Raw genomic sequence first — 23,672 nt, forward strand, 5'->3', positions numbered from 1 at the left:
AATATAGACTTTTTCAACTGTAATGGAAACCATGTGAATTCCAAGGCTGCTCTACTTCATCACAAGATCTAGTATGAGGACAGCTGAACGGAAGAGGAGTGTCGACGTCTCCTCCTCACACACGGCAGCGGGACAGAGAAATGTCCTGACAGGGCAGCAAGTTCCTCATCTATCTAAAGCTCTTCCCAGAATATATATATATGACCTTCCTATAGAATAAGACACAATGTCAAGTGCAAAGTGTTGTGTAGTGGGATCTCCTTTTAATTCAGATATAAAAAATGCTTTGGAATAAATTCAATGTGTTAAATGCCGCTTTCAAACGTTGCAAAAAAAATTCTCACTCTATTATATGTCTTGTCTTCCAAAGGTTCAAATCTAAAAAGCAAACTGACTTTGTATTATTTTTTTAGAACAAATAATAATAATTAAGTGATTTCATTCTTATTTTAAGCATAAACATACTTAATTTTGATACATTTTTCAGAAAACACTTAAATCTTTAGTCATTTTGCTTCAAGCAAATGTACCTTTTATATTTTAAGAAGGTTTGGTTATTTGTACCAGAAAACGAGACAAAAATACTAAGTAAGAAAATCATGTTTGCAATCTTTTAATTCAGACATGCTTTGTAATATTCAATACATTAGACAGCACTACCACAGACTGCAAAAAATGATTTTCTTACTCTGTATTTTAGTCTTATTTTCCAGTACAAATATGTAAAAATTATCACATCATGCCAAATAAATTAAGATATTGAATCCGTTTTCTGAAAAACTTATTAAAATTAGTTTAAGAGCTTAAGGAAAACAAGATCATTTTCCTTAGCCTATCATGAACTCACTTAATTTTGACTTTTATATATTATATTTATATATTTTCTATTTTAATATACATTTTTGTAATAGTAATTTTGCTTCTATCATTCTATAATGTGACATATAATTTTTTCCCCAGATATTTGCTCATTGCTTTGAGCTCAGATGGCAGGCAGTGAGGAGAGTGTGTATGCATGTATATGTGTGTATGTGTTTGTGTTGGAGGAAGGGGACTGACGTACCCTTGTCCATGCTGTGGTCTCCATACCGGCTTTCAGACATACAGTTACCACTACATACTGCACCAGGAAGAGAGACGGCGAGAGAGAGAGAGAGAGAGAGAGTCATAAATAACAGTAATGATATGCACTCATCATCCTGGTAAAACGTTCTGTACAGCTTCAACACAAAAAAAAAAACAGATGAGGGCTTTCACACAGGCATCAACTTACTATTGCCTCTAGCGACGCGCACTGCTTTAAAACACAATTACACATTTAGCACTTAAAGTAATCGTACGCACATACACACACAAGCCTGTGAGGAACAGAAAAGAAATACCAGCACACAAAGACTTCACTCCCCATGGGACTCATTCATTACTGTTTTAATGGCTAGAGTCTAGTATCGCCTCCAAAAACCCCAACGTACTGTATTTAATAGTCTGGGTTGCACACATACACACGGCCTCATTTTTATAATGGACGGCCAAAAGCTCAACACAACAACACAGAGAGCTATATGCAAAATACAGTTCACGGATTGGCTAGTGGGGAGGGAATTGTTGTGATTTAAGCCCCGTTTACACTAGTGCGTTTTCATTTTCAAACGGCGTTTTAGAATGAAAACGATCCTTGTTTACACTGGCGTTTCAGAAACGATCTCCGTTTACACTACACAACCGAAATTGCATGTCACATGACCATTGATGCCGGTATAGCCATAGATATGTAGAGGTAGATTCCCTATTATTTAGATGGCGGACGCGTCTGCGTGCTTGGAGCGGTCGAATGAGAAATCTACCTATACATATCTATAGGTACAACGAGCATGATGTTATTGTTTACACGGTCATCAAGGATACGCAGAGCGAATGTGGGCAGCCACGCCATCGTATTTAAAAGTCTCCATTTTGGTCCGTTTACACTGAAACGCAACCCCGGAGTTTTCAAACTAAAACGGGGTCTGCAGCTTTTCAAAAGTCTCCTTTTTCAACCTCGAAAACGCCGGAGTAAACGATAGAAACCATGAAGGATTTTTTTCTGGGGTTGCAGTCTGTATTGAATATGAATAGGAAAAAATGCTGTGAAATGATGACACATCTTAGCAATTTCTTTGCAGGCTGCATGCAAATCAAACATGCAGCCCGATTAGCATAGCCTGATTCATGAAATGAATGAAGACTTTTGAGCCAGCTCTTTGATGAACTGATTGCAATTCATTCAAAAGACTCAAGACTCAAAGACAGGATCTGTGTAATTAATTATTTGCCCAAACAAATATAAAATCTGACTCACTTCTGACTTTTGGATCTTTGACAACATGTAATTAAAGCAAACAAATTGACAGAAGCGTTTTGTTGTCATTTGGGATGGGTCAGACTGGTCAACTAGTCTAACTAGACTTTTTACCAAATTGCTGTTTAACTGCTGATTTGTTTTTCTTTAAATAATACATTTCACTCAACTGTACATAAATATCGATAAAATGATCTATCACTCAACTTCTCTGAGAGGGTTTTAGCACATTGAACCTTCTCTCTGAAAATCTGCATTTACTGCACAGCTGTATCTCTAAAACCGAGCTTGTGTAACAAAACCATTGACTTTAAGGCAATTTTTGGACTTCAAATTGCTTGGTATGAGCAATGTGAGGATAATGAGATTTTTGTGCAGTAAAAAGTTGTTTTTAAAATGCTGGTTTATGTACATATGCAGACAGATATCTTTGGCAGTTGCTTCGATTTGGGGAAATTTTTAAAGGTTTTTGTGCAATAAGAATTGTGTGTTTAAGACAGTGTGTCAAAAATGTGTCTCAAGACCCCTGCTTACTGTTCCATGCACTCCATCCAGGTTTTAACCACAAGAACATGGCCTATGTGAACAACCCATAAAAAAAAATCTGTGTGATTGGTATGAGGTCTTATTTTATAAACCAGCCCTACTATACAGCACTTCCTTAAGGCTGATTATTAATTTAGATCAGGAATTTTTTTTTGTTAGCCGAAACCCTGAGATTTTAATTTAACATCAAATTAGCATGTTCTCAGTTCTGTGATGTTGGTTAATGAACATATGCAGGTAAACAAATATGTGTTACTTGAATTATTATTTTAAAACAAAAAATCCGATTTTACATTTTAATCAACTCACAAACCCCCTGGGGTTTTTAAACCCTGATTAAGACCTTCAAATCAGTAAATTATGAAAATATGTATTTTTTCCACATCCATAGAAGTACAGTTAATATTTTTAGCTTTAGTTAATACATTAAAATATGTTACAGCAATGTATTGTTTTTAGTATGTAGTTAGGACCACAAAACCCGATACAGAATATGAACTTTTAAAAGGCCAAAACAAATCTAAAATGAACCATTCCAAGCATTTAAAGCAATAAATAAGTTAAAGGACTATTAGAATGGTAGACTTGAAATGCAGAATTTCAGTCGTAAACTGCCCACAATTGCCAATGGTGAGCGGTCTTGTCGGTTCTCATCAGTTTCCTCAAAGAGTTCCTGTCGTTTCTGCTCTGAGTTGTGGGATTATTTCACAAGAACTTTTTTCAAGAATAGCCAGCGAAAAGAGACATTAACAAGTTTACAGTGTAAACACTGGCGGCCAACGAACAGAATAACAGCACTAGCAAGGAAATGATGTGTGACCTCTCACTGGCAGGGAACTACGGCGCAATAAATGCCACCGCTGACAACTCACCGTGTAGACAATGTTCCCCACGAACAGGTAGTCCACACTGTTGCCGTTGTCAAAGGGAGTGTCTGAAGAAACAAAATGGGTGATGAAAGATACTCAATGGTTTACACACTCGAGCTGGAGTGGTCTACATGTGTTTGTGTGTGTGTATGTGTGCTTGCGATAGTTACCGTGCTCCAGAACTTTGAGTGGAAACCAGAAGAGAATAATGGAGTGAATGAGAGCATTTATACAGTGACCCCAAAAGACCTGGAAAAAGAGAAAGAGGCAATGAAAGAGAGAGGAAGGGAGGGACAGAAAGCAGGAACGGGAGAAGGGGAGAGTCAGTCAAGACATACTAATGCCAAGATACACACAGCCCACACAAACAGTTTCTCTGCAATTGCACAGCCAGTGCAATGTCCCCCAGATCACCCCAAACACACACACAAACACTGATCCTAGGCTATAAATGAATGACTGTCTTATTTCAGCTTATGAATCTCATTATTATCTGGGTGGAAGCAGAGCTGTTTCTTGCACTCCTGTTTATCTACGGTGAAGTCACAAGTCAAACAATACGCTGATGTTGCTAACCACATCAGACGGGGATAATCAATTATAGCACAGGATGATGATCATAATAACAGTCTGACACTCACTGCAGACAGATTTATAAGTCTCAAGGTATATGTTGTGTCAGTATGAGTAATTTGTGATTGAAATGGCGCATTTGTATCGGCTACCGAAATCTTGGTACCTTGGTGTTAAACCCTTCTGCGTTCTGTGTGATGCGGTACAGCTGAGGGAAGCGTAGCATGTTCTGCTGACTGCACGGCCGGTCAACTATCCCCAGTGTGAAAGGAGGAAGAGCAGTAAAGATCTGAAAAACAGATGAACATTATCAAGTGTTATATTATATAGTATGGATTTAAACCAAAGCATAACCAAAATGAAACCTGATTTGAAACGCTCTGATTGGAACAGAATAGCATGTCACTAAGCTAACTATGCCATACTCTATTAAGGATAAAAATACATAGCAAACAAAACATTCTGTAAACTGAATTTTTTTATTAAAATAACTATTTTTGTGTTTATTTTGGTGCATTTCTTAAAGATTTGATTGAGTAAAGATTGAGTAAAATGTTTATTTTAGTGATTTCAGTGGTCGACCAATATGTGTTTTTCAATTGCTGATGTCAATACAAAAGAGGTCAGGTAAACTTTTTGTACACTACAGTTGAAAAGTTAGATTTTTTTTTTAAATAAATTAATACTGCTCAGCAAGGACACATTAAATTGATCAAAAGTGAGAGTGAAGACTATAAAGATGTATAAAAGATCTTAAATATATGCTTTTTTAAAACTTTGTATTCATATTCTATTAATTTGTATTTATATTCTATGTAAGAATCCTTTACAAAAAATTAAAATAAAGCAGCACATAATAAATGTTTCTTGAGCAGCAAATCAGAATGTTTTCTGAAGGATCATGTGACACTGAAGACTGGAGTAATGATGCTGAAAATTCAGCTTTGCGTCAGGAATAAATTATAATTCAAAATATAATAAAACAGAAAACAGCCATTTTAAACTGTAACAATATTTGACAATATTACTGTATTTTTAATAAAGTAAATTAAGTCCTGCTGAGCAAAAGAGACTTCTTTTTGGTGCATTCAATTTATTCACACAATATTTATAAAAATTGCCAAGTGGCCACATTTATCTGCTGATAAATAAGGCCAAAAATTGGCTGATATCTTTTTTGGTCTATCATTGTAACTGTCAATTATCTAACATTTTAGATGAATGTTTTCATAGAATTTGCCACAATGCATTCGGTGATGGTCTTCTCTATGAATTAGACATTTGATGCCACCAAAGCCTTGTCAGGAGTGCACCAAATGTTTGACCATAATATGTTAAAAACTATAAAGAGAGAGAGACATACACACACATACCACATTGTACAGGCCAATGCACCAACGTTCAAACAGGATCTGTCCAGAGAAACCGTTTACAAACGCAAACCAAAGCTGAGGGAAAAAGAGATGGAAGTGTGTTAAAATACAGAAGTGAAGATAAACACTACAAAGAGAAAAAAGATGAGTAACATGGAAACCCTCTAGCAAAATACTTTCGGACAACATCAATCTCAAGGCAGAGGTCAATTCATACAAACAAAAGCCTACACACACACACACACACACACACACACACACACACACGCTCATACACATGTACACTAGCTGTCCATCCCCCACAATGTCTCCACTATGAAGACAAAAACAGTCTGTGAACTTTGACCTTTAAAGCTCTTCTTTGCTGGAAGCTAATCCCCGGTAAGACCCCAAAAATGCCCCTCTCCCGCAAAAAAGGACAGATGTGCATGGACAATTGCATTCCACAAATATAGAGACATCTAAACATTTAACCTTTACCCAACTCTTCCTTTAACACACACAAATAGCAGCATACACTCCAGAACACACAGGCAGAGTCCTCGGGCGAATGAGGGGGGCATGTTTCTGCACCTGCTGACATTTTAAGGGGTGGCACAGCTGACAAATGCTCCAGCAGACAGAACGGTGACCATGTCAGTAAAGCTCACACTCTACCTAGCGCGCACACACACACTGCTCTCGAATGACAGTGTGTATCTGGTATGCCTTTTTGAACTGGAAGGACCCAGGCACTATAGATAGGGGTCAGCGGCTCTTTGTCTGTGCCTGTGAGTGTGTGTGTGTGATGGAAAGCAGAGACTAGAGGGGGCATCTCATTTATCACTGTCAAACACTTCCATAAACAGCTGCAAGCAGTCTACTTAATGTACGCAAGGGTGTCTGTATGAAAAAAGGCAAGTAAAAGGAGAGAAAAAAAAACTATGTGAGCATGTTTGTGTGTGTGTGTGGATCAGGGCTAATTTCGATGACTCTCTTTAAAAAGTGATCTGCAAGTACAACACATTCCAAAGGCAAAACTTTGTTGTTTAAAGAAAAAGTTTGGCCAAAAATAAATGAAAAATATACTTGCCCTCATGTCACCCCAAACACTTAAAACTTTCTTGAAATGTATTGTTTGTATTTATAACATTGTATTCTTTCATTCTATATATAAACATTGTACATTTATAACAATATTAGAAATGTAATATGTTGTATATACACATGTATACATACATATTGTGTATGTATTTAAATTAGGGCTGTCAACGTTAACGCATGCGATTAATCTAAAAATCTTAACACGTTAATATTTTTTAACCGCAAATTAATCGTTTGATAAGCTTTGACCCCAACTTCTTGCAGTCATCGCAGCGCGGAAGGCACTGTCCATCCTAAATTCTATGTGATATTAGTAATTTATAACCAGTGTTGCCAGGCCAGGGTCACGATTTTCCCGCACGATTGGGCTATTTTGAAAATACAGCCGTGGGAAAAATTACAGAGCCATGGGTTGCATTACTTGCGAAGTAACATTACTTTTATAATGTAACTTCGGCCGCCCAAAGTGTAGGCGATATATACACACACGTGATCGCAAAAGGAAGTTATTGCAAACACTCGATGGTGGTTTAAAGTGAGTTCTGAGTAAAAGTGTTCTATTAATCTCATAAATTGTCTTATGTAGCATGATGTTAATGTTAGCTCTAATGCACCTGCAGAACAGGTCCAGTTCTTCATCATAATGCATTGTCATAATACATCACGTAAGGTCGCAAGAAAATGTTTTGTTGTATTTATTTAGAAATACTTTTGATAATAGTTGGGTAAATGTATACTGGGATTGAAGCGATGTGGCTTGGTAAAAGTTTCATTGCCAGTATAAAGGCTGATAATGGCTAAAAAAAAAAAATAATAATAATAATAATAATAATATTGTCTCATACTTAGTGGAGGTGTGAAAGGTTAGGTTTCCTTAAACTAGTTTGTCATGCATTTTTTTATTTCAACAGATTTACAGGTAAATCCTAGTATTTTAAATTTGCGATTAATTATGATTAATCACAGTCCATGACTGTGATTAACGCGATTAAAATTTTTAACAGTTTTTCATCTTTTTTAAAGAACACTCTTCTCCTCACCAAGCCTGCATTTATTTGATTCAAAATTCAGCAAAAGCAGTAATGCTGTGAAATATTTTTACTATTTAAAAATAACTGATTTCTATTTGAATATATTTTAAAATGTAATTTATTCCTTTGATCAAAGGTACACTTTCAGCATATGAAGGCTTGGCGAGGAGAAGAGAATTCTTTAAAAAAACATAAAAAACCCTACTGTTCAAAAACTTTTGGCTGGCTCTGTGTGTGTGTGTGTGTCTGTGTATATATAAATAATGGTTTATTCAACTGATGGTGGTTGAGGAGAGACCCCCCCACATGATTGTAAAGCGCTTTGGGTGTACAGCAATACACAATAAAGCGCTATATAAATGCATCATTCATTCATTCATTCAATAAATATAATTTCTTTTTTTTCTAAAATATATTTGAAAATAAATATTGGTAAAATACATTCTAAAATAAAATAACATTTTATATAGTCACTTTATAGCTTTGTGTGAGAAATTGACATTTTCTGAAAATATTGCCATCCACTGTTTCTATCAACTCTCACAACAAAACACATACCAGGGGATTTCGAAATCATTACAGTCAGACTTGGCACTATTTAGTCAGTTTTTTCTGCTACTCAAACAAAGCATTAAATCCACTGTATGGAAATGGAAGCGTGAACTTTCTGCCTAACATCTCCTTTTGTGTTTTAAAGAAGAAAGAAAACCATACAAGTTGGGAACATGAAGACAGATGATGACAGAATTGTCATTTTTAAGTGATCTACCCCTTTAAAAGTCTCACACACACTTAATTGCGATTAATGTACACACCTCAATGATGTACAGAACCACATTCTTGTAGAAGCAGTACAGGATACATTTGGTGACCCGGTTGTAACTCCAAGCCCCGTGAACCAATAGCAACTTCTCCAGGTATGAGAACTAAAGAGAGAGCGGTTGAGAGAAGAATTAGTTTGCCCGCAGGAACACATGTGAACCATTACTGCAGGAGCAGCTACCCGGATACAACAGCGCTGTGGGCAGAAGACTGCTGTGTGTTTTGTGTTGTGGTAGTGTAATTATGTTTTTAAAGAGGAGATGTGTGTGTGTGACCGAGCCACAGAATAATGAATTACATGAGTGTACTTGTGTCAGACCTGGGCTATAGAGTAGTCAGATGAATTGGTGGCTTGCATGCCCTCGTTCCCGCTGATGCCCACTCCCACATGTGCCGTCTGTATCATGCCCACATCGTTGGCTCCGTCTCCGATAGCCAGTGTGATGGCCTTCACATGCTTCTTCACCATATCCACGATCTCTGACTTCTGCAACGGAGACACCCTGAAAGAAAAACATGACAAAATTTACATCTCAGAAAATGGTCATGTTCTCAAATATGCTTTATAATACGTCTATAACGTCTGAATCGGTTCATTAAAGTGACAACATCATCAGACAGCAAGAGAAGTGTGAAATGACCAAGAAGTTTGGTGTCATGAACAATTTAGACCGCAAAGTGATTCCATTGGCTGAAAGAACTTTTATTGGGTACTCTATACAGTGCCTGATTAGAAATGATTCAAAATTGTTTTATATTGCATGTTGTCTGAATCACCTTGTGCTTGATGCATGAGAACCAGTAAGGTTTGTTCTCTTGCGATCATGTGAGTGTTAATCAATGTTTATAAGTGAATTAAACTTAAACTAAATCTGTTCATCACATTTCTTCGGAAGACTTGGATTAAACTGCTCGTTTCATATGGATTAACTTTACAATGTCTTTTCATACTATTTGATCCATGTACATTTTGATCGCATGGATTTGGATCAATCGATGGACAAAAATCATGAGAGAATATTACAAATATCTTCACTGAATGAGTTTGGAACAACATCAGGTGAGTAACTGATGGCAGAATTCATATTTTAGGTTAACTATTCCTTTAAATTCTGTCACATATACCAATTATTTAAGCAACTGTCACATATAATAAATTATATAAATTGTGAAATTAAATGCATCTTCATGTTTTTTTTGTCTTCATGTCTTCTTCATGTTTCTAGCTTAGCATACTGTACCACTTTACCATGACAATTAGCCTGCTAGCTCAATCTATTTATACTTATGGAACAATTTACCTAATATCTAAAAAAATTATGTATTTTTGAACATATCTACACACTCTCATTTTTTTTTTTTTTAAGTAAATGTGTTTTGGACACTGAAACAACAGTATTTATTTATTTTATTTTATTTTTTACTTATACCATGGTAAGTTTTGAAGTAAATGTGTTTTGGACCATTAATACATTACTCAGTCAGTACCAAAATATCAGGAAAAATAAATCATTATATCAACACAGCAAGCCCAAACGATATCATGAAACTTCGTAGAAACAGAGAACCACAATATAATCTCCCTATAGAAGGTTTTGGATGCGATTTCCAAGAAAAATTAATGATCACTGGCATACATTAACATTAATTCATTTAGCAGCTGTTACCCAACAAATGAGAAATGCTACAACATAAATACTTAACCAAAAGGAGACCGTAACATTAGAAGTGCTGCAAATACAAAGTTTCGACAAAACTGGCCAGAAAAGTGCGAGCTAGTAGAGACGTATGATCAACCTAATAGCGTGGGCATGGTATACTCATAAAAATCGAAAATCGAAAAGACAAATCCTCCCCAAAGCACTTTCTCTTGTCATTTTGTTGATCGATTCCACCCTTTTCCACTATAACTCTATACCTCAAAAAAATCTCAGTGAGCCGGAGGGGAGATCTGAGGCAGTAGGCAGATGAAAGGCTGGCTAATGTTCTTCATGGTGGAATTGAGCAGAAAATAAGAAGGTTAAAGCAGCTCTTTAAACAAACAGAGTGTGAACTCAGGAAACCATGCATGGAGCGCACACACACACACACACACACAGATGCAAACTCTCTCTTAGACACACACACATTTGTGCTCCTCTCTGCTGGTTGTCTGTGGATTTGTGCGGTTCGGGACAGTGTGGGGGGTGCTGGAAGGGTTGGTTCAGTCGGTTTGTAGGGCCTTGGAGACCACAGTCCGGATATGGGCTTAATGCAACAGCAAGTCAATTACTCCCTCACACAGATGGAAACACACTTTATTATTGAATCAGAACTGTCCGAAACTTACAGCACGCTTATTTATATTCAGATTATGTTCAGATAAACATTTACGGTTTTCAACAATGTGATGTGAATGACTGCATTGTCTACCTGTGTGTGAGAGTGTGTGTGTGTGTGTGTGTGTATAATGACAGTAAGTGAGTCATCATTAGTTTGACATTTGCACAGAGCTCAGTATATTACATTACCTCTGCACAGCCTCTCTGTTCTGGGAGCCAAGCACTTATTTTCACCAGTTATTTAGTCACCCAGGGCAAGACACAACCTTTCATAAGGATGCACACACATGCACATCCATGCAGAGCAAAATCTCTCATTTGGAGAAATAAAAGGTAGGGTTTCTTTTTTTTTGGTTTACACACACACACACGGCTGTTCAGTGCTAATGCCTGAATGAATACCCAAAATAAATAAAAACCCCAGAGAAGATCTTTTTAATATCTTAAATGTTTCTCCGAGACAACATAGCAATTATATGATGAGCAAACTGAGACTTATGCTTATGAAGTTATTACTTTTTTTTTTTTTTACATCAAATCTAAACTAAAATATTTCTAATCAAATTAGATTAATCTAGATTAATGTTATACCTCTACATTCACATTAACTATAACTATATTAACTTTCATTATAACTGTATTTTTCCTGTATGCAGCTAAGGATACAGGAGGAAAAAATGTGTATCAAATATAATTATAAAATACACAGCATATTGTATATTGTAAATATAAAGAATATTTTTATATTACCAACTATTGCAAAAAAAAAAAAAAAAAAACAGTATGTTGTGTAATAATTATAAGAATAATTACTGTATATATAGATATTTCTATCTACATACACAGCATAAAAAGTTGATATTTATTTAAATATTTCTGTGTAAATAAATAAATAAATAAATAAAGTAAATTATGGAAGCCCGTTTCCGCCACGGAATAAAAAAAAAAAAAAAAAAAAAGGTAATTGCTACTTTTTATCTCACAATTGTGAGTTTACATCTCGCAATTCTGACTTTTCTCCCTCAGAATTATGAGATTATAAATACACTACAAATTTCAATTATGAGATTATTGCAAGTTATAAAGTCAGACTTGCGAAACAAACTTGCAATTCTGAGAATGGTAAAGTCAGAATTTTTTACTTTTTTTCTCAGAATTGCAAGTTTATATCTCACAATTCTGACTTTATAACACACAATTGTGAATTATTTAGTCAGAATTGTGAAATATAAACTCGCAATTCTGATAACATATCAGTCTCTCCCCCCCCTCAGAATTGGACTTTATAACTTGCAATTGCGTGTTCATATCATGCAGTTCTGAGAAAAAAAGTCAGAATTGTGAGATAAAAAGTCGCATTAACCTTTTTTTATTTTTTATTCAGTGGCGGACATGGGCTTCCATAGTAAATAAATAACAATATTAATCAACTAATTTTATTCCATCAAAATCCAAAATCAGTAGATCGATAGACAGATTCATAGATAGATATAAATAAAACAATAACTAAATCTAAAAAGTATATGTACAGACACATCAAAAAATAAATTAATAAATAAATACTTATATTTTAAACATACAAACTTCCACACACACACTCTCACACACTCTATGGCCACATTCACACAGCAGCAGAATGCTATTGTCAGTCCTGTATTTGAGTCCTTAATACGGTTACGTTCACACACAGTGCGGTTATTTACGGATGTGACAACCGCATTCTGTAACAGAACTCACACCTGTAAATTTTCAGGATTCACAACCGCATTCTCGGAACACGCGCACTGTGAGAACGGAACAGGACTGGACAACTAGTTGTCTGTCACGTCATACAGCGCGAGAAAAAGCCGCTGTGCTGCACAAACGCGTGTCTAATGTGTGTTACGAGTTTTCATGTTTGATTTCAGTAACTTACAGTGATGGCGAAATGAGCTGTGTGTCATCTGAAAGTTTTAGTCAGTTTTTCTCCACCAGAGCCGCTCTTCCGTCAGTATAGTTTTCTGCGCGCAACTGAAATACTCCGCACTCCACACAAATTTAAAAGCTGCTGTTGGTTAATGAAGATTTGATGGATGAACTTGCAGTTCGATTGGACTCTAGTCATGTCAGAAAGTGAAAAATATTTTAGTTTTATGGACATTGCCATCTTTGATATTACTTCGGTCACTGTCGCTATGGTTACTGATAGGAATACGGGCTTAACTCCCGTTGCATATTCATACAGACAGTTTTCGAGACACTACTGCAAGTTGCTGTGTGAACGGGACATTTCGAGACTCACACATGTAAGTAAATGTGGTTGTCAATCCCAAAAACTGACAGTGTGAACGTAGCCTATCATATCGTGAGTGAGATGCCGATATAAATTTGTACTGCCATGTCTCTGCTGATTGTATTTGTATTTCTCCAAAAGAACTGACATAAATAACATTTTCCCCCGAGTTTATCATTAGCGTGTATATAAATGCAGTGATGTTAATACATTTGTGAGGATTTTTGTGTGCATTTCTGTCTATATACAGTACCTGCAGCAGATGACGGCCTTGCAGGACAGCGCAAGGTCGAGGAAGGCCTGACGCACTTCGAAAGAGAGGGCGTATTTGAGCGTCTGTCCATCTATGATGAGCGCTAACTCATTCTCCTTCCTCAGACTGTCACCCAGCGAGGAGCAATGAGCGGTTAGTGTGGCCCTGGTGGCCTGGGGGGCAAGAAAGGGAGAAAATGTATGACCACACACACTAAAAACCCATAAATACATATATAACAACACATTCATATTTGTCAGTTTAATTTCTATACCATGTCCATTGCTATATAAAACCACTTCAATCCTTTCCTGAGAAACATGCCAGCACACATTTATTTCCCTAACAGTACACTTCACACACAACTCACGCACACACATGAATCACACACACACATATATCAGAGCAAGAGCATAATGCCAAAGGAAGTTGAAAGGGATGTTTTAAGTGGTGTCATTGGAGCTGTTAGCGCCACAATCTCACACACACACACACCTGTTACACATCATCCTGTCACCCGAGACACTCAAAGCCCTTAAAGGACTCGAAAGCATCAACTGTTGGCCAACAAGAACTTTATATGGGAAGAGAGAAAGAGAAATATGATAAAGCAAGGAGGAAGGAAAGGAAAGTTTGTGTCAAGAGCTAAATGCCAGCTAGTTAGCATTTTATAAAAATACAACTATATCCATATTAAGATAAGTAGTCAAACATGTGTGTGCAAGAATGCACATATGAGACAAAAAGACATGGAGAGATAAAAAGAGTAGGTGAAATATGTGCGTGCGTGTTTATTGAATTGTGGTTGCAGGCGGTTTCTGATTGAGATCTTGATAATGGGACAGAGTCACTAATAGAGAAAACAAACATACTTCAATCTGTAACGAGAAACATGTGGACGACGCAGCACACAACGAGGCACGGCACTGATGGCCACACATGCACACACACACAAACATACATGAACGCAGCTGTTGAAGTCTCTGTCAGCGCTACGACAGCCTTCGTGTAACACAGAGGATGAATTCACTCCATACTGCCGACTCTAATCAATATCTTGAAGAAATTATCGCTCTGCTCCAAAACTCCACGAACTGCCAATACAAGTAGTATTTTAGGGCATAATGTGCGCGCTTTATCCCAGAATGCACTGTGCTGTCCTTGTAAATGGTGCTTACTTGTACCGAATGTGCACTTTTAGTGCATTTCAAATCTTAAAAAATATGTTTTTTAAAGAGATAGTTCACCTTCAGTTACTGGTCCCCACTGACTTCCATGTATGGAAAAAAACCCCACTATGCAAGTCAGTGGGGATCAACTAAAAGCGAACTATCCCTTGAAGAACCACTTGCAGATAAAAGAAAATATATAGGAAATAAAAGGCCACTTAAGTGTACTTTCATGACTTAACACACTTAAGAACGCTTTTTAAAAATGTACTTTGTAATAATGCAAAATATAAAGTTTCACTTTAAAATAAACTTTCAATTATTGTTTTAATAGTGTTTTATCATGCTTTGAAGTACACTTAATTTGATTATTAGTGTTGACTAACAAACTAAAGCATATGCAAAGAATTTGATTATAATTCAATAATCATTTAAAGTAAATTTATTTTAAATGTATTAAATTGCAGCTTCATCATCACAAATGTGTAATTACAAATATATTTAAATACACAACATATAAGTTTTAATAGAATTACATTAAGGTTTATTTTAGCTTACCATAAATGCTTTCAAACAATAGATTTGATGATGGAAATTTAATATAAATAAACAATAGAAACAGAAATTTTATATAAATTTGCCATACAATTATACATTTGTATGTTATTTGTAAATAACATTCATGTCTCAAAACATTATATTTAGCTTGCACTTAAGTATATTCTTTTAAAGTAAACTAAGTATATTAATAACCAAGTGCGCTCCTTTTAAAAGTATGTACTTTATGTATATGTACTTTTTCTTTCAACACTGAAAAGTATTGCTAAAAATAGCTCATGCAAATTGGTTATTTTATTTATTATTTGCCTGTTTTTTATGCTTACAATGATTATTGAATTGTTAGCTTAGGAACATGCTAATATCAGACTTTAATGAAACTAATCACAAGTTGTGCCTCCTGTGCTTAGGCGTTCCAAGGTGGTTAGGATGTTCCCTCAGAAGGCAGCTGCCTATGTAGGCAGGGGAGTGAGGTTTTGGGAAATGGTTTATAGCAGAACTGAGATCAGCCATCAAGATTCCGGAGTAACTAGAGCTCATCTCCTCTCCTCAGCTCAACCCGAACATGTTTAGCCTGTTAATGTGTGTGTGTGTTTATCTTTTCATTCAGGAATTCCTGTTTGCTTTCACCTTTCCCAGGAAAACATGAGGGAAAGAAAAACAGAAACGTAATGGAAGAATTAAGACTGATTATGGATCAAGGGAGTGCTGAAAGTCAAAGTATTTGTGTGTGTGTGTGTGTGTGTGTCTTAATGTATAAACAGTGGCCTAAGAAAACTGCTACTGGTAATTCATTACCAACTAAATTTCCTAGTTTATTATTAAAGTCAGCTCTCTCTTTTCCGCTCTCTCTCCATTAGACACTCACGGCTGGTTCGATTTGGTATTAACTCCTGAACTTCAGACAGGATGCGTCAATGTGTCTCTCTCCAGGGTGTGAGTTCATAAATCTTTACCTGGGACTAACAGGACTGTTTGCATATCTTATTTATTTAACAATTAAATGACCACATTAATGACCTTCTAAATGTTTGTGTATGAGTGGGTGCGTGGGTTTGTGTGCGTGTGAGCAATTAGCTTCGCGTTGCAGTAAACATCGTAATACTCCAACACAGAGGTGCTAATAAGCCGGAAGAACGTTCCAGTCAAATCTCTCGCTATCACAGCTGCCAGCCCCATGTCCATGGGAACCTCTAACAGTCACCAAATCTTAATCCCAGGACAAACAACACGCTGAACACAGAATTCATCCTGCATTACTCAAGACATACAGTTTCACTGACTATAACCATGCAATTACTTAAGAACAGCAAAAACAAACAAATAAATTCATTCATTAGTAGGATTAGAAAATACTAGGAAAACTTACATTAACATTAAAACGTTGATATTTGAAATCACCAAAACAAACACGCCCCTACCCCAAAAGGGTCTCGCCCCTATTTTGATAGATCCGCCCCACATATACGTAGCCTACGCAACCCAGGCAACGATTAGTTCTGTGAAACACAAGCCGCTTTTCCACCGAAATTACCGGGAACAATATGTCCCAGGAACTTTTCTTCCCCCAGACCTGTTGCTGTCTGCGTTTCCATCACGGTCTAAACCACCGAGAAGATTAGGCAATATATATATATATATATATATATTTTAAAAGCAACATATTAATTGCAAATATCTAATTGTATTATAGATGTTTATCAGTGGGTATTTTTTTGATGCGTTTAAAGTTATGAAATGGCAATCAAAAATGCTTAATTTTTTTAAAGTGTAAAATTAAAACCATAAAAATATAAAACATTAGTTTTACAAACGAAAATTTGTCTAATTGTTATTTATTAAAATTAACAAAAGATTAAACCATTCCTTAAAATATCGAGGGTATTAATTATAAATAAATAAATGTATAAAACAAACACTCCCAGGGGTTTAACTGACAAAAACAAAAGGTTGGGAACCCTTACATATAGTATACAAGACTAGTACTAGTTTCTCCCAAATGATGAGGGATGTGAGTGTGTTGGATGAGTTCAGGTGGTGATGAGTTTTAAAGAGATATTTGATTGACAGGACGGGATGTCCGGACAGAGACTATTGGACAGCTGATGCTGATGTACAGACGACGCCCCCAAGTTTCATTGTTACTCTGTAATTTCTACTGAGACCTTGTGCTTGGAAATCCTGATGAGGCACTCTAGAGAAAACTAGTGTTTTACCCATTAAGGACTCATTTAGACTCCAGACTTCCCCTATTTGGGATGTGCTGTACATTTTTCTCTGTCATTCCTTGACAGAAATCAGAAGTGAATGTATTTCATGATCCAAGCTAAATGTTATTTTCTGTACGTCTTTGTGCTGGGAACTGAATAGAGTACATGTTCTCACAAACACACATACATTTATAGAAAACACTACTGTACAAGCGCACACACACAGACAAACAGACACACACACACACACACACACTGCAGCTTTGTTGTGTTCTCAGGTTCCTGCGAAAGGGATCTTATCACATTTATATTTAGAATAGAGAGAAAGGCCCCTTTGGTGTTACATATCACAGATCACATTCTCCATTCATAGAGAAATCACACACACACACACACACACACACACACAGACACAAGTGAGTGAGTGAGACATTAAGGCCAACTGCTGTGACATGACAGGTCACCTTATCTGTTCAATGGCAGTGAAGCAGCAAGGCAGTTCTGTCATAAACAGCATAAGGCAGTGAGGTCTCTCTCTCTCTCTCTCTCTCTCTCTCTCTCACACACACGGAAAAGGTCATGACTTATATATAAAAAAAAAAAACTTACATTTTATATTATGAAAATCCTATAGAATTATATATTATACACACACACGCACACAAACACACAACCTATACTTTATGTTCAAATGTTCTATACTTTTAAGTAAATACGATGAATAATAAATAACCTGGATTATATTCGCTATATAAGAATTTCATGAAGTTTCGGTTCACCTAAAAGTTCCACTATTGCCATAAAAGTTAACAGAAACACATAAAGCCTAAACAGGGGGACTCATATCGACCACATTTACGTTTTTTAGAAGTCACTATGAACTGTTATAGTATTGGAATAGTTGCATGAACCGTCAAAATGATCACCATTTGCATTTCACTGACAAAATAACCACATACAAGTAGTGATCGACCGATATTGATTTTTTTTATTACCGATACGGATACCAATTATTTGCATGTTTATGTGCCCGATAACCGATATGCAGAACCGATATTTATTTACTGTTATAAAGTAAATAAATGACTGCGTGAAGCAAGTCCATACTTCCCTTTGGTTTTTCCTCCTTTCAGTCATCTTAACAAAAAATGTTTTGAGAATTAGCAGTCTTTCATGCAGGGCTCTAGACTCATTCTTCCCACTGATCTCACTTTTGCGACTAACTTTCTCAGTTGGTCGCACGAACACATAATTTGATTGCAATTTGTTTTTTTGTTTTTGCACATTTGATTAATCAATGCATGCTGATGAACTTTTATCACAGTTTATAGTTATATGGTAATGAAAGTGTTCAACATTCAACTCGTTCTTTTTCATCTGTATTATTTGTGATTAAAATTTTGTGAACAGGAATTCCTTTCACTTTCAAATTTGCGATCTTGGTCTCACATTTTACAAGAAAGGATAATTGTCTGTTTTGCTTATATCTATACACCTTTCATTTTTTAAGACTAAAACAAAAAATGGATTCATCGTTATTCTTAATTAAAAAGCACAACAACAATAAAACAGTATGTTGACAATGACAAACTAGCTTACATAACATTTATTAACAAAAACGAATAAGACCAGGCATGGCACAGGACACATCACATGCTGTATTATATACAGAGTATATTACAGAATGTTTAGCAAACTCTGAGGAAGCAAATAAATATTAATATTTTTTTAATTAAGGAAAGCCTCCATAGCATAACGTGAGGTAAACAGCAAAGATAACAAGCTTCTCAAAACGAAAACAAAAAGAAAAGTAAAACTAAACTGGCTGTCGCTGACAGGACTTGCATGTTTTTTCTACAAGAACATCAGCATGTTCACCTTCTCTGGTTTAAGAAGTGGTCTTTTACTTTAGTTTGAAAACAAAATCCTTCGTTGCGCTCCGTCCGCGACGCGCACCTTCGCGCTGACGCGGCGAGTATAAACCAGGCTCTACCCACGAAGCGCTCGCGCTGAAAGCACCTCTCTTCACGTGATCAGTGAAATCTGACCCTGCTATAATGTGCTGCGGCTGGCAGCGCGCGCTGTATGAAGTAGACGCTTTGGAGCAGCGCAGACCATGCACTCGTACAAATGCGACCACGTCAAATTTTAACTCGCAAAAAATTACCATTTTGGTCGCATTCTATAGAGCCCTGTCATGTTAAATTTAATCTTTGTATTACAACAATAAAAAACATTTTATTTATAAAAAGCTTTAGCAGCAACACTAATATTAGCAGTAAGCAAAATAAACGTAGAATGTCTAATGTTTTCAAATGGAGAAAATAAATAAAGGACAGGAGTCATATCAACTTCATTTTTAACTACAGTTTTAGTAGGTTTATAAGCTGTTTAATAGGCTAAAGAGTGAAGAATAATTCACTGGATAATGTTAATTCACGGAATAATATTCTCTGGAATATTGGAATATAACAAGCACTGTATTTTATTGCATTTCTCAACTGGCATGCTCTAAATTATGCTGCTGACAGAGCGGTTTATCTATGCCTTTACACAGAACTATAGGCTACTCAAACTGCGATCGATTGCAGAGAATTTCCATAGAGTTGTATTAATTTAGATGTTTGTAAATGAATTAATGGTTATATTGTAAATGTTTATACAATTTAGGGTGCTTCAAAAAAGTGAATCTTGTTAAAAGTTACATGCAGTGGCCGTGCTGAGCATTTCTTGAGCATCAACCGCTGAGTGAACTGCAATATGAAAGCGGCTTCACGAGACTAATGATGAGCATATAGACAACAGAGAGATAATTAAATTCAATGCTTTTATTTCCAACATGCAATCATTCATGGCTGTATTATTTAATTCATGCAAAGTTACGTCTTTATTGGGAGAGGACTTGACGGATTATCTACGTGACTCCGACTTCACGAGACTAATAGACCACAGAGAGAATTAAATTCAGCGCTTTTATTTCCAACATGCGCTAATTCATGGCTGTGTTATTTCAGGCAAAGTTATATCTTTATAGGGACAGGGCTTGACAGAGTCTTATTTATCATATTTCTTAGAGCCAAGTTGCATAAACTACATATCAGGCATTTATGTAATACATCTAATTTGTGCATTAATGACTGTAATATTAAATAGTTTACCAACTACAGCAAATCAAGTAGGCTACCTGCACGCCGTTGTTGTTGTTGTCTCGTCTCCCCTCAGATGCGCTGCAATTGCGATCCTGTTTATCGGTGAATGCGATATTACAAAACCGATATCCGATTATGGAAAAATGCTTAAATATCCGGAAAATATATCGGTCGATCTCTACATACAAGTACTAACAGAATTTTCATTTTAGTGTGAACTACCCCTTTAAATGCCAGAAACAGCCCCATACTTATAAAACAAATAAACATGTGGATACCTGTGTGATACCTGGCCCCCAAATAGTGTGCGTGACAGAGAGATTTCGATCACATGTCAGTCGTCTTGTGCATGTGCTGACTTCTTAGTACTGTGTATAGTATTTGTATTACACAAAGAGAATGAAAAAGAGGAGCACAATCTGCGTGTATATGATTAATGACGACTACAATGAGTTTGTTTGTGTAAGTCATGTAATACAGGCAGTGTGACAGCAAACGTGGAACGCAGCCTATCAGAAAGATCAGACAGACAGCTGTGTGTGTGTGTGTCTGGGAAATTAAGAGCGAATATGTGTGGGTCATGAAAGAATATGTGCGACAAAGGAAGGAGGCAGAGAAAATGTTTGGGTAAGAATGCCTCTGTGTGTGTTACAAGGACACCAGTTGTCTGAATGGGACCGTGTGTGTGTGTGTGTGTGTGTGTGTGTGTCACAGCAGACTGACAGATGGAACTTGTCACAGAGTCGGAGTCAAAAGCCATCATGTTTACCCAGGAGGCTTTGCTGGCAGAATTTGTTTTGACGAGATTGAGCGCCAAAAGGAGATCACGTTACTCCTCACCCCACACACACACTTACGCTCGAACACACTCTAATGCACACACTGTTCCTGTAAATTTGGGAGCCGCTGACAGACGGAGGAGGAGTTGTGTGACAGGAGACAGAGAAAAATCAACCAATCACACCATCAACAATGATCGACTTATTTGTGCATTATATAGATGACAGACAGAACGAAAGGAAGAAGACATGAAGGAGTATGATGTGTTGGCCCAACTGTGCTTTACACGAAACGGCAGCTGTCTCACACACACACACACTCCATATCTTCCACACAAACACACAACTGTGACATTAGGCTCACCCCAGCAGTGTCTGAGGTATTGGGAGTTATTTTAAGAGCTTGATTAGATTTCTTGGTAATAATTATTTTGGAGATTTTAACCGAGACTAAAGCTGCCCATCTCCACAAAACATCAATCTTTTACTATGCATTTTTACTAGCTGCATAAAATGTACAAATAAAAAGCCATTAAACACTCATTCAATAAATTCCATAATGTGGTTGGACAATTTTCAATAGCACAATATTGTTTACTGCAAATGGCGGCCCATTAGAGGCAGAACAAAAACAACACTATCATTTATTAATCGCCATCCATTGCAACCGCAAAAACCTGTCGCCAGGCCGTAGGCTTCAGATTGAGCCAATTAGGGCTGTTCACACCAACTATGAATTTTCGCCACATTTGGCAATAATTATTGATAAAATAAGAATAGTTAATATATAATTATAAAATAGATCCATTTCTGGATGCTGCTTGGTCAATTCATCATAGCTAAAATATGTAGCAAAATTTTTAAATTGTTTACAGTATTTGTGACCCTGGACCACAAAACCAGTCTTAAGTGTAAATTTTTCAAAATTGAGATTTATACATCATCTGAACAAATAAGCTTTCCATTGATGTATGGTTTGTTGGGATAGGACAATATTTGTCCGAGATACAACTATTTGAAAATCTGGAATCTGAGGGTGCAAAAAAATCTAAATATTGAGAAAATCACCTGTAAAGTTGTCCAAATTAAGTTCTTAGCAATGCATATTACTAATCAAAAATGAAGTTTTGATATATTTATGGTAAGAAATTTACATGATATCTTCAACATAATCTTTACTTTATATCCTATTTTTGGTATGAAAGAAAATTTGATCATTTTGACCCATACAATGTATTTTTGGCTATTGCTACAAATATACCCCAGCGACTTAAGACTGGTTTTGATTGTTTTATGTACACAAGCAAGTTGGACATTATATAGCTATAATGTAACTTCATAAATTCATGAGCATACTGTTGCCGAAAAATAATCCCATACAATGCAAAACATTACTGACAGAAGCGTGTTTTTCAATATGTGACTAATCTGACTAATGCTAAGAGTAAGTAAAACTACAATGTAGCATGGCTATTTACAATGTAGCATGGCCCCTTAAAATCTCTATCCAATAACAAAAACTAAATGTCTGAAAAAAAGAACAGTCATGAATCCTGCTGCTTTCCAGGAGCCTTTGTTTCCAGCACTCAATTCAGTCTGTGTGTGTGTGTGTTTATGCATGCTTATGTGTGTGATGCTCTGCTGTCTGGCTGACTGTTCTCAGAGATCTGAGACTTTACAAGCTCCCTAGTATGACTATCTTTGCCTGGAAGTAATTAACCTTGTGTGTGTGAGAAAAATAGAGAAGTCGACGAAGTAGAGAGTAGTTGAAAAAAATAAGGAAAACATTATTAAAGGGACACAATAAAATTGATAGCTATTATAATTCACCTTTTAAAACTGGAATGATGAAGCATTTTTACTTCAAAATCATTCTAGAGAACAGAAACATTCCTCTAATTGAAAAATCACCTGTGTGTGCTTTTCAGCTTTTTCTCATGTGCTTTTATGTCATAACATATATGAGTGTGTGTTCTGCTCATACAGTATGTGTCCATACGATCCATCATGCTTTCATCATGTTCTCAGTGATGACACCAGACACCTTAATTACCTTCACCTGTACGCGAACAAAGACACTTCCCTCACCTATCCACACCCAGCATCCTCCAGAGACAGCCTGAGAACACTTACCAACACACACACACACACACATAAAAACACAATATGTACTCACATCCAGGGAATCTTCATTGACGATGATGAGGGACATGCCATGTGACACCAGCTTACAGGAGTAACCTGAGACACAGTGAAGAGTTACAGTAGACACGTTACACAAAGCCACACATACACACCCCAACAACAACTTAACCTCTTTGTATAT

General features: G+C 36.4%; 1 protein-coding gene across 4 annotated transcripts in view; it reads right to left on the minus strand.

Moving 5' to 3' along the window:
* The window catches only part of LOC306864887 (phospholipid-transporting ATPase IB-like), a 61,581-nt gene that overhangs the window by 9,767 nt on the left and 28,142 nt on the right, over positions 1 to 23,672 (minus strand). For all 4 annotated transcript variants that reach the window (XM_079409167.1, XM_079409166.1, XM_079409168.1 and 1 more), the window contains 9 exons: positions 23,523 to 23,587; positions 13,482 to 13,654; positions 8,955 to 9,138; positions 8,629 to 8,739; positions 5,700 to 5,774; positions 4,493 to 4,615; positions 3,924 to 4,002; positions 3,757 to 3,818; positions 1,064 to 1,120 (listed from right to left, as the gene is read on the minus strand). In XM_079409167.1, the coding sequence (XP_079265293.1) occupies positions 1,064 to 1,120; positions 3,757 to 3,818; positions 3,924 to 4,002; positions 4,493 to 4,615; positions 5,700 to 5,774; positions 8,629 to 8,739; positions 8,955 to 9,138; positions 13,482 to 13,654; positions 23,523 to 23,587 (929 nt within the window). The remainder of the gene's footprint in view (positions 1 to 1,063; positions 1,121 to 3,756; positions 3,819 to 3,923; positions 4,003 to 4,492; positions 4,616 to 5,699; positions 5,775 to 8,628; positions 8,740 to 8,954; positions 9,139 to 13,481; positions 13,655 to 23,522; positions 23,588 to 23,672) is intronic.

Source organism: Barbus barbus, assembly GCF_936440315.1.
Source record: "Barbus barbus genome assembly, chromosome: 46".
NCBI classification, from domain to species: Eukaryota; Metazoa; Chordata; class Actinopteri; order Cypriniformes; family Cyprinidae; genus Barbus; species Barbus barbus.